The sequence below is a fragment of the Maylandia zebra genome, linkage group LG10 (assembly GCF_041146795.1).
Source record: "Maylandia zebra isolate NMK-2024a linkage group LG10, Mzebra_GT3a, whole genome shotgun sequence".
In the NCBI taxonomy this organism is placed as follows: Eukaryota; Metazoa; Chordata; class Actinopteri; order Cichliformes; family Cichlidae; genus Maylandia; species Maylandia zebra.
This window is the reverse complement of record NC_135176.1, coordinates 18,573,277-18,590,445: the sequence shown is the minus strand read 5'-3', so window position 1 is coordinate 18,590,445 and position 17,169 is coordinate 18,573,277. Positions and strand designations below refer to the sequence as shown.

Here is a 17,169-nt window from a genome sequence, read left to right as displayed (position 1 = left end):
AAAAAAAAAACTCCACAACTTTTGTGTTCTTCTTTGCAAGATACAACAGTTTGGACCAACCCACAGACTCATAAGGTGCTATCTCACCTCCCACAATGAAGTAGCATCAGCCCCATCAGTATGATTCAACCCAAACACTTATCTGCTGACACAATATTTTTTATGCAATTGCTTCTTTTGGCAGGAATAACATGCCATATTGAGCAGCAGTATTTTTTGGAAAGGAGGGTGTGCGGGGATTTTCAGGGATAAAGCGAATCAGGTCCACCGAGACCACTCCCTCTGATTTAAGCTCCGGTTGTAAAGCACAACAAATATGCACCTCGATGATACCCTCCTTTCTGTGTGTGTGTGCACCTCATGATCAAATTCCTTGGGGAAATTCACAGATTGAACAGCTATTTTCAGCCGAGGGGTAATTAACATCAATATTCATACACACGCTATCTGGATGGAGAGTTAGGAAGAGAGAACTGGTGGCGAAAGAGAAGATGAGGAGATGATAGGTGGTGGGAATCGGGAATGGACTGAAAAACAGCAAAGAGGGGGCAGAGCTTTATCAAGGATGCTCGTTTTCTGTGGCTTAGATCAATGCAGGCTTCTAATATGTATGCCAATACCATATTCGACAGCTCCTGTTGTTAAAGAGCGGACTGTGATGAGTATACACTAAGAGGGGAATATACAGTATGGATGAAAAGGAAATAATAATAACAAAAAAAGAGAACGTGAATGAGAAAGAATGAAAACGTGTGTGTGTGTGTGTGTGTGTGTGTGTGTGTGTGTGTGTGTGTGTGTGTGTGTGTGTGTGTGTGTGTGTGTGTGTTCATCAGAGTGAGGGCAAAAGGGAAAGAGTTGTGTGGGGGAAAAAGAAACCTACAGAGAATGGTTAGTGATGAATTATGGATATTATTTTAACCGCACTTTAGTGAGTGCAGATATCTTTTTGGAATTTAAATATCATCTACGAAGCAGTTTGAGAAGACTCTATTTCAAGAGATAGCTGCTGATGAATATTTAAATGGGAACACAGAACTACCTGTGACAACTGTGTCGTGGCCTCTGACTTCACACCTACTGCTGTTTTTTTGGGGTTTTTTCTGTTCTGTTATGTTTAAGCGAGAGAGGACTGCGAACCTAAGAGGTGCTCTCAAACAACTAGACGCTCAAAACACTTAAAATAAATGCCACAAAATCTTCAACAGGAAAAGTCTATCTAACAGCATCCTCCTACTCCCAAGGTGTCAAAGGTCAGGAGTCTCTACAGAGCACAATGCCTACAGCAGCTTTCCATTCAGCCAATTACTGTACACTTCCTCCAGTTTCTCACTCCTCTGTCCTCTCTGTCCTCTGGTCTGTGATTTTAGAACTGATCTTAGGTTTGCATCATCAAATATGTTCCAGTTCTTAAATGGATAACATGTATGTGTTTGTATTTGGGCTCATTCAGGAGAAATGCATGTCGTATAAAGCTGCACAGTGAATTATTGTTTGGCCCAACCATTAATAAACTTCACTGCGACATCCTTTTCTATTGTTTTAGTAATGGGTTTTGTTTCATTATGCACTAATGCAGTGGTGTCAAACGTAAGGCCTGGAGGCCAGAATTGTTCCACCAAAGACTTCATTCTGGCCCACATGAAAGGTGTCCTCTATCAACTAAAGAAATTTCCGTATTTTTAGTGGGTCCACAGTAAAGACATTTTCTGAGAATTAAGAAAACCAGTCTAGGCATGGAGCTACTAGAACTTTTCCTGTAATTTTAACAATTTATCATGTCGTTTCACTGGTTAAGTGTTCAAAGTGTAGTGTATGTGGCTCATAATGTAAAGAGAGTCTGACATCCCTGCTCTAATGTATGAATATATCTACATATATATCTACATAAAGCACAGGAGCAGCAGTCGTAGAGTTTCAGTTAATACCTCTAAAATGTTTGTTTTAATATTTCTTAACCTTACGTCTACATGGGTGATAGCCATCTCATGAAAATGGTGTAAGAGTTAAAGAGGATGTGCTGTTTGGTAAATACATATCCTACATCTTTGTGTCTCTTCCCTGCATCTTAGGCTTCTCTGCCAATAGGATCCCTGCTGCACGGAGCTACAGTACAAGAAAGAGACATAATTGAAAGAAGTAATGAGCCAAGTTAGCCAAATGGAGGCACCCAGGGAGTCAGTATGTTGCTCAAAGACTGGGACGTCTGCACAGAGGTTTGAATCAAAACCCTCAAATACAACAACAGCCCCATGAGCCATTACATAACCCAAAGCTCAATGGAAATGCTTGATTTGTGGCATTTAGCAGTCTTGGAAACGCTCAAAAATGCATCGACTTAGTAAGAATGCAATTTAGAAAAATAATGAAACAATCAATCACTAAGTCGCATTCAAAAGGAGAAAAGGCTTGAGAATTTATGCACAAGACCCCTTCATCAACAGAACAATTAAATAGAGGAGCAGTTTTCATCTATCAGGTTGAATCTCTGAAGCAACACAGATCAAAGGATGTAATGAGGAAAGGAGTCTGATGAACTAGTTAATACGGAGCCTCGTCTTTGCTGAGTCAAATTAGTTGACTTCTCTCTCAACCCCCCCGCGCCGATTCTCCGTGTGCACCGCAACAACAGGATTCAGTCCACAACACAATATTCATGAAGCCATGAACTGGAGGAGCCACCGGCCCACACAAGCTCCCTCAGTCACAACACGAGCACACAGACACACACCTACACATGCACAAACACGCGCAATATACTAAGCACTCATTATCCACCCACATGCCTACATCCTCCACCGAGAAGGACTATCGGGTATGTTTCTGCCACATAACAAAATCAATGTCAATGCTAAGCGTAGTTGGTGGTGGTATAAAACAACTGAGTGAAACAAAGGCTAAGCTAATAAAAGCAGATCCAATAAAATGCAGACTACTTTAGGCATGATACATGGCAACAGCTACTGTGGCAGGAAAGTGAGTATCATTTGGGGCTCCTAAAATGTTACAAAACTCTGGTTGGTGGTAAAATAGAGGAAGAAGTGAGTTATGGACTCCCCCAGTGGCCAGTGGGCAACAAGATAGTTTGCCGCTCTGATGGCTGAGCTGTAAATATGATTTAAGTACCCAACGTGTTATGAAAAAAGGTACTTAGACTAAAGCGACTTCAGTCTACCATTCATTTAGCATTTCCTGTGGCTACCACAGTGTGCCTTATGATCCTGCTTTATCTAGTTCTTAACCCACCCCCAGACTACAGCCTTTGAACACTGAACTGCTATGAATATCAAAGGGATGGACATCAGGATGTACTGTTTGGTTAGCAATGTCTTTCCAAGTCTCTGTTCTCCACCAAATTATAGCTGCAGTTTGGGGTGAAAACAGTGAGAAGACTGCAAATCAACTGTCAGCAGCATTTGCTTAAAGGGTGCTTGGCTCCCTCTGTTGGCAAGATTAGGTTTTATTAAGAAATAATATTCTAATTGTCCCTGAAATAACTGGACCAAATATTGTATGTTTAAGCTAAAACAAAACCCTCCTTTGTTCTCTGTTAATATTATACACACATGATTAGGTGCTCTATACCACTACAATATATGAATTGTAGATGACAAAAATGATTTGTAGCTCATTAAAGACCTTGTGGTAAGTACGGCTAAATGAGGACTTGTTTTAAATCAATGAGGTAATTAAATACTGTAATCTGCAAAGCAAGTAATGATATCCATAATCCAAGAGCAGGAAAACCTCAGGCCTTGGCACACTTTGACACCACCTACATATATAATGTTAGAGACCAAGCATAATCCCTCTTATGGCAGTGGCCTCCTCCAGCCAGACAATGCACCCCACTGCTTGGTACTGACACCAGGAACACTGAAAAGGGCCTAAGGCATTAACCAATCATGTTGAGCAATTGCTGGATTCACCAGAACAAGCCCAAACCACAAAGGCCCCAAACCACAACCCAGTGGTGTCCTGCCAAACACCACATGATGCCACCAGAGCTTTTTACACAGCATGACGGGATCATACACTATATATAGCAGGCCGTCTTAATGTTGCGGCTTGTTGGATCATGTTTTTGGCCTTACTATTAATAGCTTCATCCTGATCATTCTGAAAGCAAAGCTTTTACTGCTGTTGTTTCCCAAATGTGTGAGCAGTACACACACACACACACAGCAGATCGAGTCACTTTGAGGGAAGAAACTTTTGGATCCTGCGTCTACTGATGCAAAACTACCACTTTATGCATCTCAAATTTTGACTTGTTTTTTGGGGGGATTCAACTACAAATACTAATTAAAATTATTTCTTTGCTAAGTTGCCTGTCACGTGCAGATGCAAAACTGGTTCATATATTGAGCTAAGTTGCTATTTTATGCATGAATGATCGATAGGTCTGTGTAAGTGGCTCAAAAAAAAACATCCCTCTGAAAATGCTCAGCTACAAGGACTGACTGAAAAATTAGAGAAAATGAAGACAACACCCAAAGGAAAAAAAACACGAGAACTATTGCTCAAGACCACTTTAAAAACCTAAAAGAAAATCTGGCTGCTTGGAGGCAAAATATGAAGAGATGAGGGGTTCCTCAAAGCATCTGCACAGTGCTGCATATCATATAATTAATGGCACATATTGTAAATGAATAAGTACACTCACTTTTTCTTCAGGTTCTCAAAAGCCATTGTTTTGCACTATAAGCGATTTATTCTGATACAGTGAGATATAAAGTAGTGCTGATGTCAACACAATGAAAAGGTGCTTCTGCCACACAAGTGACTAAATAACAAGCAGGAAATGGCAGCAGTATTATCTTATATTACCATGATTCATATACAAAGTGTTTGACAAAAAAACTCACAGCTGTAGTTCCTATAGGAGGGTCCAGGCACGGCAGCAGACGGAGGGGACTCTGGAACATAGGTACTTGATGACACCTTCTGTGGAGATGAAGTCTTACCTAAAAGAGGAACAAACACCATAAGGGGCTTCCAGAGGCTGTTTATTACAGTTTCTTACCTTCATCCATGCACACTTTAAAAGTACTATACCATCTGTATTATAAGGAGTGGGATTTCCAATCTTCCCCCCAGTTTCCTTTGCTGACTTTAATATATCCATGTCCATAACAACAACCACACGCCTGGAACAAAAAAAAGGAGCAAAGTGAAAATTATACCAAATGGGAAAACATGAGTAAACAAAAGAAGAAAGGAAATAAAGAGTCAACACATACCTGCCATCAGCCAAAGTGTTGTTGATGGTCTTTTTCAACAAACACACACAGTTTGGTACCAGGAGGTTCTCTTCAGATAAATAGTTTAACTGGGTAGCAAGCAGGCAAGCTAGACACAAAAATACACAGAAATTTTCATATATAATTTCTAGAAAAAGAAATATCACAGTTTAACTGGCTATATCTTAGTATTTAAGACCTCCACATTATCTTTGACTTTTATTTCTGGTGTCACTTCCAAATTTAAAAGTTGTTGTACTACTGGAGGACACTCACAAGTCAGAGAGTGCTGGCCATCACTCATCATAAGTCGGAACCTGGGTGGGCTTGAGGCATTACTGATCTGACGGATGTTCTGACAAACAGAGAGGGAAGGAAAGATGTCAAAATCAAAACAACAAAAGGTCCCAAGATATATTAATAGGAATCATTAAACCGCTCTGTTTACACATGACAGCAAAGAAGCAATAAAATCAATTATAACAAGCAGGCATTTATTTACGCAGCCCTTTCCCTCGAACATCTCCACAGAGATAGCAGATGAGTCAGGACCTAAGGGTTCTGCTGCCTCATCTGTAAGCTCTGAGCGGTAAAGAAGGGAAATGTTTAACTAGCTAGCCTAGCTGAGAAGTTATCAAACGTTCTAATCACAAAACAGGTACAGTGGACACCTGTGTTTGATGTGTGTTTGTTTAACACACAAGTACAAACATAACACAGACTAATGAAAAGAAAGGCATTTTGTCTGCATGTGCTGACTGTGCTGTTTTAGTGAGTAGGAGATGTGAGAGGAGGAGAGAACAGGAGAGAACAGAGGACAGATGAGATGCTAAACGATCTGCTGTAGAGGTGAGGAAGAGGAAATTATCACATGAGACAGAGTTAACACTCTTTGCCTCAGCTCAAAATGAGCCCATCATACAATGAAATCAGAAGATGAGATGCAAGCTCATTCATTTTACAAATTTAACAAAGAATTGAAAAAATACAGAGCGTAACAAAAAGAATCATCTGATTTTTAAAGGTTATCTTTTATAAAGTAATGAAAATAGAAGCTTGCAGTAACTAAAAAAACATGGCTGTACATAAAATTTTACATACAAAACTTTCACTGTTGAGAAGTTCTCAATGTGTCCCCCTCTATATGTAACATTCCATACAACATATTCCTTGCCGAGTTAAACTTGTCTCATACTTTTGTGAGCATGTCTGTAGTCACTGCTACCTACCAGCAACCACATGAAACTCACAAATCTCCTCTTTCTAACAGTATGTGGCTGTGGAATTAAAGCACTTTAAAATCAGATGGTTCTTGTTGATACATCGTGTACAATCTCTATTACGTCTCCATCTGCAATGGCAAAGGTGTTTCACAATGACATCACTGGATCATTCCATCTCCAAACACTGTGAGCCTTCTGCTTGACTGTCGTTTTTGCATAAAGACTAACAACAAATGTTTGCATTGAAAAGACCACTAGTGACAATTTCTGAATGATATATAGTTGTATTTAAACATAATGCAAAATAAAACACGTAGAATACTTAACATGAAACCTTTACTCACAAAATTGAAAAAGGAAATGCTGTCTTTATTCTGTGCTTGTGCTTGAATGTTAAGTCAAGTTGCACTGCAAAAAGAAAAATATAAGTAATCTAAAACTAGACCTAAATTCTTTAGTTTCCAGATGGTATTGTAATTATAACTCATATATACTCACATATACTCTGTACTTATGCTATAATAGAGGCTTCTATGCATATCATGTAATCTGAAATACAAGTGGGTTTCCACAGAGCCACTCACCAGCAGCTGCAGCACGGGCTTGTCCACATCTAAGCCTTTGCACAGGGCCTAGACATCAATAATAACACACATAGTCGTCGTTAGTTACAACTGCCTGTTTGTCCTCATTACATATTACAGTGTTGCTAAGGCAAAGTTACAGTGTAACAACCATTGGACAAAACTGCCATCTATTCTGTTTCTCATGTGGATGGTGACAAACACTTTCTCTAGACGTCAAATATTATCGAAAAACTGTCGAGAGGTAAAATGTCATTATAGCCCAAAAATAGATTGTTCTGTTGACCCAGCCTGATTGTTTTTGCTCTTCATCACAAATATTGCTCTTAGAGCTTTTTTTTTAATCAACCGGTAACAAAGTTTATTTTTAACTGATCTGGTAATGCTACAGCTGATGAACCATTAGGACCAAAGGTAAACATTAGCGCACAGGGTAGCAGCCTGAAGTTACACCACACCACAATCAAGCTTGAGACACGGAGTCAAAGAGAAAACAGCAGCTCAGTCAGTTTAAGGTTTATGCTTACTTCAACCGCCCCTTTTGTAAGAGGTACGTTCATGTCTCTCGTGTGAAGCTTATCTCAAAGCTTGCAGAGTTTAGCTTTTCTGGTACGTAGCTCCAAAAAAAGCCATGACACTTATCGCGATAGGAGAGAGGCAAACGACACTTTGCCGAGACGTTAAAAGACCGGAAGTGTCACATTTACGCCTTCAAAATAAACGATATACTAGGCCACTGCACGACATTGACTATTTTGCCAATCTGTTACATTATATTAATTTGATAGTTTCAGTCTGTAGCTACTGCACTGGTCTAAAAACTAAACATACTACATACATACTACATTATTTGTATTTATACAACAAACAGATTCAACAAAGCTGTGACCACCACTATGTGTGTATTTGTATAATAGCCAAAAATGAATAAAACAAAACTGCAAAGGCGAGGGGCAACAAAACTGAATAACGCCAAAGGTAATCCAACTTGTATGGAGAGTTGTGTTACTACTTTTAAACACATGTTTCCAAAACTTACTTATTTAAATTCTGCCCTCACACAGAATTACTACAAATATCAAAATATTGAATATTGTTTCATATGGCAAATCAGATTCCGGTGCAAAATGTGAAAAGCGCCTTGAAAATAGTCACGAAAAGCAATTTTATAACCTCTAAAATGAAACCTAGCTTCAGAATTATTTTTGGATACTACCGAAAAATATTGTTTTACGACAATGTGATTAGTTTGAATTGTGTCATTAACCTAATAAGGAGAATATTTTTCAATTTTCACATACAGGATGGTCTTTGAACAGCCACGGGTTTGCAGTTTTGATTTTATTGTGAAAGATATTGCCGGGAACTGTAGTTTGGTCCACTCTAACGTGACAGCTGTGCTGAGAGCGCTGAGAGCTCATGTGAAACTAATTCAAAACAAACCCAAACTACTCTCCGGTCCTGCGGTCCTGTCAGCAGGGTGACGCGGTTCTGTTGTAATCCATAATGGATCTGCCGTGCGTTCAGTGGCAAGATCACGTGGCACAGAAGTGGCGCGCTCTCGAGCCCAAACTAAAGGAACAGTTTACGTCCCTGCTTGAAATAGATGACGTTTTCAGATGTGGTCTAAGTCTCGTGAGGTAAGCACCCAGTTCAGCTCATGTAGTACCAATGAATTTAAGACTACGAACCTATTTTATTAACCTTACACTGACTGGTAGTTCTGAGGCAGCTGCAACAGCTTGGACCACTTGAACTGGACTTTAGTCCAGGAAAAGCTTTTGAACAGTGCTCTGCACCTATTTTGTGTTTCTGTGTATTATTAAAGGGTTCTTTTTGTTTTTGCAGACAAGATGATCTGGACTTCTTGCAGCAAGAATCTGCAATATATTCAGTACAGAAGGATGCAGAGCTAGCAGCCAAATGCAGGGTGAGGGGAAACTCCAGCTTCAAGACTAAAAACTACACTGCAGCTGCTCTGCACTATTCAAAGGTAAATTTGAAACAATATTATATCTTACTCTGGGACTGTAGGCACCCTAGATACTTTAATTAAGTTAAAAAAAATCCTTTCTTTTAACGGGAAGAAACATCCGGCAGAACCAAGCTCAGTAAGAGAGTGGCTATATGCTGCAATGGAGTGATTGGGGGGAAGACAGGACAAAAGACACACTGTGGAATAAAGCCAGAGATTAATAATAAGCAATGATTAAATGCAGAGTGGTGTGTAAACACTGAGACAGTGAAACAATGTGAAATACTAGCTCTGATGTAAGTTAAGTAAGAAATACTACGCTGGTGACTATCGCTGTTACATCTGAGGTGTATCTGGATTTTATTTTGACTCTAAAAGTGTAAGCATGCCTTTGATATTAAGCACCTTAAACATGAAAACACTGCCCACCATAAACCCCTACCTCGACTGTCTCCTGTTGTTACAGGGCATCTGTTTTGCTCCCAGTACTTCGGAGCAGCTGTCTCTGTGCTACGCCAACCGCTCTGCTACGCTCTACCATCTGCAGCACTACCAGGTGAGTCTGTGCCACCTTCACCATTAAAACCAGCTGTGCTCAGTGGTTGGCTAGTGTTGTCATGGTGTGAGCTACAATTGCCTGTAGGAAGCTTGCACAGAAAAACGTGCTGGTTCAAATCCTCATGCAAACGGTTGATGATCTGCACACAAGACTGCATAAGTGTTCTTTTTTTAACAATGCTGAAGACTTTCTTGCTGTGGCCAACAGGAAGGATACCCATGTTCCTCACATCACACCCGTTTCCATCACAGAAGCTTTACCTGGAACCATTTATAAGTCACTGTACCTCTGCGGGTGCTTTGCAACCAGGAGCTCATCTTCTATAATGATTTTTTTCATGATTCATTAAATAAAATAATATCGGGCATTATAATATTTTTTAATATCCTATTTCTCAAACTTGTGCCAGGCACTAGGATTAAGTCAAAACTGTACAGGGCATTCATTTATCCTACTTACTTTTGAAGCTGTTATAAAATACCTTTGACTGCTAATTCCACACTGTTCTCCCCTCACAAGTCAGGTAAGAGTTTTGAAACACCAGCTGAGTCCACAGTAACAACCCTGTTCTCCATTACTTGATGTATAATAAGCCTGTATGGTTAGGAAGTGTCTGTGGGAGGACATTAATCTACCAAAAACCAGGAATAAAAAGATTTTAAAAAAGTTCAACTGAGCGAAGTTAAAAAGCAGTAATTCCTGCAGTTTCTCATGTTTAAGCCTAACATGTCAAATAAGTTATTATCAGTTTATTAAATTTTTAACACCTTCAAATGGGAAGCGTGAATTAGATATTCTAGTTTATGAAGTTGTGCATGTTTAGCAAAATCTTGATAACTGTCTAAACCGAACCCCATCTGGTTTGGCTTTAACTCTTTTCTCTAATAAAGATGACATTTAACAACCTCCCCGGTATCCGTAATGAGGAGTTTTGACACCTCTGTATATGTCAATAAAGACGTGGTTTGGCGACTATTAGAATAGTTTTCAGGTTTTTCCAAGGGTAGCTCTATAAGCAGAGACCACCCTCACTAATATCTGATGCAAACAGTCATTTTGTTCTATAAGCAGACCTGACATATGAGAGGAACCACTCAGTTCAGAAAGGGTCCTCCTAATGGATTAAGAAAGAGTTAAAACAAAACTAGTTAATTATCCTAACCATAATCACTGGGATTATAGGTCTAAACCCGCCGTGGTTTTTAACGTTTGTGCCATGAGTCAACAGTAAACCTATCCAACAAGGAAAGAATGCACTACTGCATATTTCATTCATCCAAGGTTCAGATCGCAGAACAAAATGAACTCTTGCTTTTTTTCTTTAACTTCTCTTCTTGGAATCATAGCAGATTCTTTTTCTTCTCCTTCCTCTGCTTCTACTCCTCCTTCCTTTAGGGGTTGCTGCAGCAGATCATCTGTCTCCATCTCAGCCTTTCCCTGACATCCTTTTTCTATCACACCAACCCTCTAAACATCCTTCTTCAGTGCAGTCCATGAATCTTCTCTGTGGTCTTCCACCTTTTTCCTTCTGCGTGCACCATCTTAAACATCCTTAATCCAGTATATGTACACTATCTCTCCAATATATACTCAGTCCCTTGACTAAACAAAGTATTTTTGAATCACATTGACTGTCAATCTCGGGTTTAAGTGTGTGGTACAAACTCTCAACATCAGACTTAAAGCAAATCCTAATCACAACCACCACACCAACTCAAATGCTGTCCTCACACTAAAATTCTCTCAAATTCATGTTGGCCTAAATCTAAACTGCTCTTTTCCGAGTCCTCTACATAGACAACAGCAGGTTTGATGAGAATAGAGAGCTGTGAATGATGTGTGTGTCAGTGCATTGACTAGACCAGGGGTGCCCAATCCCAGTCCTCGAGAGCTACCGTCCTGCAGCTTTTAGACGCATTCCTTCTTCTGACACACCTGAATCAACTGAATGGCTTGTTATCAGGCCTTTGCCAAACTTGATGGCATGCTGAAGAGGTAATCACACCATTTGATTCAGCTGTGTTGGAGTAGGGATGCATCTAAAAGCTGCAGGATAGTAGATCTCGAGGACTGGGATTGGGCACCCCTGGACTAGACCTTCTTTGACCCCCCTAATTCAGCTGCCTATTCGACAGACAGTGCACAGACCATCATTATGATAGCTAGGCTACCTAACCATAGCCAGAGCTGTAACTGGCAGAATCATACTTCATATGTAAAACCTTGCAACAGCTTAGCAGGCGTGTGAAATGGGTCAGAATCATAAAAGTGCTTATTTGTGTACAATCTGTATGTAGCATTCACAGCACTGCTTACTGTCCTTAAAAATGCCTCCAGTATTCCTTTTCTCAGTCTTCTTATGACAGGTTTCTAAGCCTTACCCCTCCGGTTCAGTGCAGAATTCATGAGTTAGTAAAAAGTCTGTCATCTCTATGTTTTGCTCACAGTCTTTGATTTTGTGATTGTTTACGCTCCAGCTATTCTGTTTTCCTCAGGAATGCCTTGATGACATTGACAGAGCCGTGAAGAATGGCTATCCCTCTCATCTTTTACACAAACTGGAGGACCGCCGCACTCTGTGCTTTAAACATCTCTCTGTACATGAAAAGGGAAGGGAGGATGATCAAAACCCTGCCTCAAACGATTGTAAAGGTTCAGACACAGCAAATTCACCATCTGTTGGGCCTCTCACAGTTGGGATTTGTCCTCAAGTTGTTGTTGACTCCACTGTGGAGAAAGGTCGACACCTGGTGGCTGTAAATAGAATAGCAGCCGGGGAGGTGATTCTCACTGACAGGCCGTACAGCTGTGTCCTCCTACCAGGAATGGAGGAGGTGAAAGGGAAGGTGGGACGGTATGGCAGAGAGAGAGAAGTGTTGTTTGGAGTGGAGGACAGGCGTTGCCATAGGTGTTTGACTGAAACGCTGATTCTTGTACCATGTGACAGGTGTAGCTACAGCCGATACTGTTCAACTGGTTGTCAGCAGGAAGCCTGGGAAGAACATCATCGCTGGGAGTGTGCGCTGGGAGCAGATCTGATGGCGATGGGCGTTATGTCACAGCTCGCCCTGAGGTTAGCTCTCAAGGCAGGGTTAAAAAACTTTCTACTAGCAAGGGAGCCAATCAGAGACAAGCACAAAGAGTGTTTTAATAATCACTCGAGTGATCCTTCTACGTCATCCTATGGGGGCTCTTACCTGAATGTGTATAACTTGCTGCACCACCTGAATCACCACAGCCCTGCTCTGCGTTTCATGTGTGCGGTCACCGCAGCAACACTCTACCTGAAGCTCAGCAAGGCAGGACCACCACCTGTATCATGGAGCCATACCCCACAGGGACCAAACAAGGAGGGAGGAGACGCTGATTGGAATGCAGAGCTATGGATGCTGGGAAGTGCAGTTCTACAGCACATCCTACAGCTGAGGTGTAACGCCCAGGCAATAGTCGTGCTGCAAGACACAGGTGACTGCAGGCGCAAAATGTGTTGTTAAGTTGGCTCAGATTGAGTGTAGTTAGAATAAACAGCTGCAGCTGCGTGTCACAAGCAGAAAAATGAGAAAGAAAATCGTGTTCCCTCTTTGATGAAATTGATGGATGACACAACTAAAAACGATTCCACTGGCATAAAAGTCTTTTTTAGGTGCTTCAGGTGTGACAACACAGCAGACGCTTTCAGAGGAAGATTTACAGTGCACTCACTTTGCTTCTTTTTCTAACTCAGTGGAACGAAAACAGTAATAAAAAATGTGGGTGAGAATGAAGTTAAAGAGGAACTCAATTTAAACATGCTTGGATGATGGGACATGTTTACACTGCTTGTTGGGTCAAAAATTCAGTTTCAGGTTATCATAGAAGACCACAGAGGTTTACTTTTAGGATGTCACAACCAGAAAATTTAGGAGATTTTTGCTTCAAAAGGATTTTAAGGATATATAAAACTTTTCTTATTGATTTTTGCAACTGTGAATACTCTGTAGTGTCGACTACGCAGGAGGTCCCTTTTTCTAATTGCATTTTGTTTTGGCTTTTTGCATCTCACAGGAGCAACAAACTCACCGGTGCAGTCCAACAGGGAAATTCGCATTGCTACTGCAGTATTCCCGACTCTTAGTCTTCTCAATCACTCTTGCTGCCCCAACACCAGCCTGGTGTTCAGCACTGGAGGCATTATTGAGCCTTCTGGTTCAGCTCTGTCTGCAGACTTCAGTGGGGGTGAAGCTGAATGGAGGCACAAGGCGCAGGGAGTCACTGTAACAGTCAGAGCAGCCAAGCTCATCACTCCTGGACAAGAGATCCTGCACTGCTATGGTATGATGTACGATGGAACATTTAGATAGATTAGAATCAATATGGTATCATAACCTTGTGTATAAAAGCAATTTTTCACCATTCATTTTATTTTCCCTTCAGGTCCTCATAGCAGCAGGATGGTGACCCAGGAACGCCGTTGTCTTCTGCAAGAGCAGTACTATTTCTTGTGTCAGTGTGAGGCCTGTAGCCAACAGCAGCAGGACGTGGAGGAGCCCAGACAGCAGGAGCCAGGCGCTGAGGGCAGAGGTCTTGGACTCCTGTGCATCAAGTGCAAAGGATCTCTCAAAGTATGAGATCATTATTGACTTTTTTCAGGATTAATGGGGGGCACAGTGTTGCAATTGAAAACATGCTGGTTAGTTAATTATTAATTCTACTTCTCGACGTACGTTTAAATGTCAGATTGTGTGGTTGTGTGTCTCTCGGTGTTAGCCCTGTGATGGACTGGCAACCTGTCTAGGGTGCACCCCTTCTTTCATCCTATGAAAGCTTGAATAGACTCCAGCCCCCTCTGTGACCCTAAATTCAATAAGTGCAGTGGTTTGCCTCACAGCTCACAGGGGTTTGAATCCACTTGCCGACTGGAGGCTTTTTGTGTGGCATGTCCTTGTGGATCTTCTCTGGGCACTCTGAACTGCTCCCACAGTCCAAAACATGTACGGGGCTATATTGATTTGTGATGTTAAATTGACCATAGGTGTGAATGTGAGTGTGAATTGTTGCCTATTTCTCCCCTGTGACCAAAGGACGACTTGTCTGGCGTATGCCAAGCCTCTCGCCCTGTGACTGCTGATATCCAGCCCTCCATGAGCCTGAATTAGATACGATGGGGGGGAAAATGAAAGAATTTTAAAGGAAACTGATCCGTCCATTCTTCTGGCCATTTGCCCAATGTCTGTTGACATTTCCATGTTAATCATTTAAAAATACTGTAAATACTTTTCAGAAAAGGAGTGAGGACAGAGAAGCCGGATTTGTATGTTCACGCTCATCCTGCAGTCATTGTATGTCCTTATCTGACGTGAACAACAGTCTGCAGGAGATCAGGGTTAACCTGGAGAAGGCTGTGGAACTCATGGAGACAGACAGGCCAGGTGCTTGTAAAAAAATAAAAAATAAACATCCAAATCTAATCAAATATAGAAATACATCACTGTCATGTGATTCTTCTCTTCTACCCTCCCCCAGGTGAGGCCCTAAGACTTCTAAAAAAGACTCTGTGTCAGTCTGGTCTCATCCTTGCAGAGACACACCCACTACAGGGGGAGCTAGCTGATGCCACAGCCAGAGCTTATGCTTCTCTGGGTACGCATAATAATGATGTGGAGTATTTGCATATGAGCTGTGTGGTTAATGGTGTTTGTGTTTTTAACACCCTGAGGAGTTAAAAAAAAACCCTCCAAAAAGCATCTGTGCATAATCTTTGCAGTCTTCTTACTGCTTTGTTTGTGTTCTGCTGTTTCTGTAGGTGACTGGAATAGTGCAGCATCCCATCTGGAGCGAAGCGCTGTAGCCATTGCCTCCCAGTTTGGAAAAGAAAGCGTCGAACTGGGTCGACAACTCTTCAAATTAGCACAGCTACACTTCAATGGGTGAGAAAAGTTGTGCAGAGAGTGGGCAGAAAAAAATTTCAGGTTGCGTTCCTTCTTTTTTAGTGTCTAGTGCTAAATGTGCAGTCACACTGCAGCTGTCAGAGTAATTGCCTAAACTTAGAATACTTGGTTTAATAAGACGACAAACCGTACCTGAGCCAAGTGCCTAAAGCTTCACAGTCTCATAACTTCTACTACGTTCTGTTTTTGACTCTCTTTATTTGTAGAAATAACAACCTTTGCGTCATTTTCCTCTCCTTCTCCCAGTGGTTCCCGAGGGGCAGCTCTCTCCGTCATCCCCAAGGTCAGGCGACTTCTCTGCCTTCACTGCGGTCCACACTGCCATGAATTACAGGAGCTGAAGGCCATGGAGGACTGCTTACAAGGGTAGTTTTCAAAAAAAGCAAACGATAATTAGTTTTGTACTTTGTGAAGCTCATTAAAATATGAGAAATTTCATGATTGCAGGCCTTGTTTGTTTTGTGTCTTTAAAAAGCTGTTACATTGCAGGTAACATATAGTCTTTTTATAAGTTCTTGTTTTTACAAGAAGAAATTATATTATAGCACTGTAGTGCTGTGCATACCCTCAGCTATGCTATAAATATAGGTAACCGTCTGACCTTTAGATGGCAGCAATTGTCCAGTGACTAATTCAATTTCATGCTTGAATGACTGGACAGTAAGATGTAGCTTCTACTCCTGAACCTACAGTACATGGCCCATGTCCTCCAAGACCTTCAGCTTAAAAGTCTTTATAGGACCATTAAGGCGTGATGTTCAGGTGTTGGAGCATTTTTCCTCTTTCAGTCAATCAATTAAAAGCCTTGCATGTAAGTGATGAAGTACAAAGACTAGTGTACCACAACAGCGAAGAAATAAGGGTTCAGGTCACAGTAAGCTCTGATGTAAAGGTTCATTAGCTTTTAAAAAGGAGCGGAAGCTCATGTTGGGCAAAGACAATAAAATCATGATCACAGCTGGAAGTCCCGAGGCATGTGCCAGTTAAAACCTCACAAGTGTCTGGAGGGCAGCCAATCTGACAGATGTGAAGATGTGCGTACAAGTCAAGGTCAAGATAAAACTTTGGTGAGGCAGCTGGTGAAAGAAGCTGGGGAGCAGTGACTCCTCAGTGAACTCAGAATGGTCCATGGGGCAGATTCCTGCTGATGATTGTGGGAAGAAGGTTGAAAGTTAAGTCTGAATAACGTCTTCATTCAGGTCAACTTTTAATTCTCTCTAAAAACTGTAGAAAACTGAGACTGTAGATGAAATTCTTCTCAACATCTATTAATGTGCTGATTAAAAAAAATCAGATCTGTATTCTATAACACATTAGAAAGTGGTTAGAAATTTCTTATCACAATATTCCAGAATGAAAAATGTCCATCAGGATATCACAGAGCACAAAGTAACATTAATAATATTGAGCTGTCCAAATCCACTAGATGTTTAATTTACTGGAAAGTAAACCAAAAAGTCTGACAACCATCAGAAACGTCAGTGACTAAAGCGTGTGACTTCCTGAAAGGAGCCGAAAGATTCACTCTACTTATTAAATTCAAATATACTGGTCAACAGAAAATCAGTGTTGCAAACAGAAACCGATGTCTGCAAAATCAATTTTGATGGCTTTCCTTTTTTTTTTTTTTTGTTATAAATGATGTCACACAGCAGCCAATC

General features: G+C 41.0%; 2 protein-coding genes across 5 annotated transcripts in view; one reads left to right on the top strand and one right to left on the bottom strand.

Annotated features, from left to right (window-relative positions):
* Window positions 1-9,483, bottom strand: part of LOC101481258 (replication protein A 70 kDa DNA-binding subunit) — a 49,020-nt gene extending 39,537 nt beyond the window's left edge. Inside the window, exons 1-6 of one of the 4 annotated variants that reach the window (XM_076889256.1) lie at window positions 9,465-9,483; window positions 7,048-7,095; window positions 5,517-5,595; window positions 5,241-5,349; window positions 5,056-5,147; window positions 4,866-4,964 (exon numbers count right to left, since the gene is read on the bottom strand). In XM_076889256.1, the coding sequence (XP_076745371.1) occupies window positions 4,866-4,964; window positions 5,056-5,147; window positions 5,241-5,349; window positions 5,517-5,547 (331 nt within the window). In that variant the 5' untranslated portion in view covers window positions 5,548-5,595; window positions 7,048-7,095; window positions 9,465-9,483. Of the gene's footprint in view, window positions 1-4,865; window positions 4,965-5,055; window positions 5,148-5,240; window positions 5,350-5,516; window positions 5,596-6,469; window positions 6,570-6,807; window positions 6,872-7,047; window positions 7,096-7,574; window positions 7,720-9,464 lie in introns of those variants that run through there. The other 3 variants (XM_004550154.4, XM_076889257.1, XM_076889255.1) reach the window with 3 other exon arrangements.
* On the top strand, window positions 8,408-15,949 carry smyd4 (SET and MYND domain containing 4). Its single transcript, XM_004550153.4, has 10 exons — window positions 8,408-8,687; window positions 8,896-9,040; window positions 9,489-9,578; window positions 12,077-13,046; window positions 13,626-13,892; window positions 13,995-14,182; window positions 14,842-14,989; window positions 15,084-15,200; window positions 15,364-15,487; window positions 15,755-15,949. Exons 1-10 carry the CDS (start codon window positions 8,554-8,556, stop codon window positions 15,876-15,878), a joined length of 2,307 nt encoding a protein of 768 aa, XP_004550210.2. The 5' UTR covers window positions 8,408-8,553; the 3' UTR covers window positions 15,879-15,949.
* The last annotated feature ends 1,220 nt before the right edge of the window (window positions 15,950-17,169 follow it).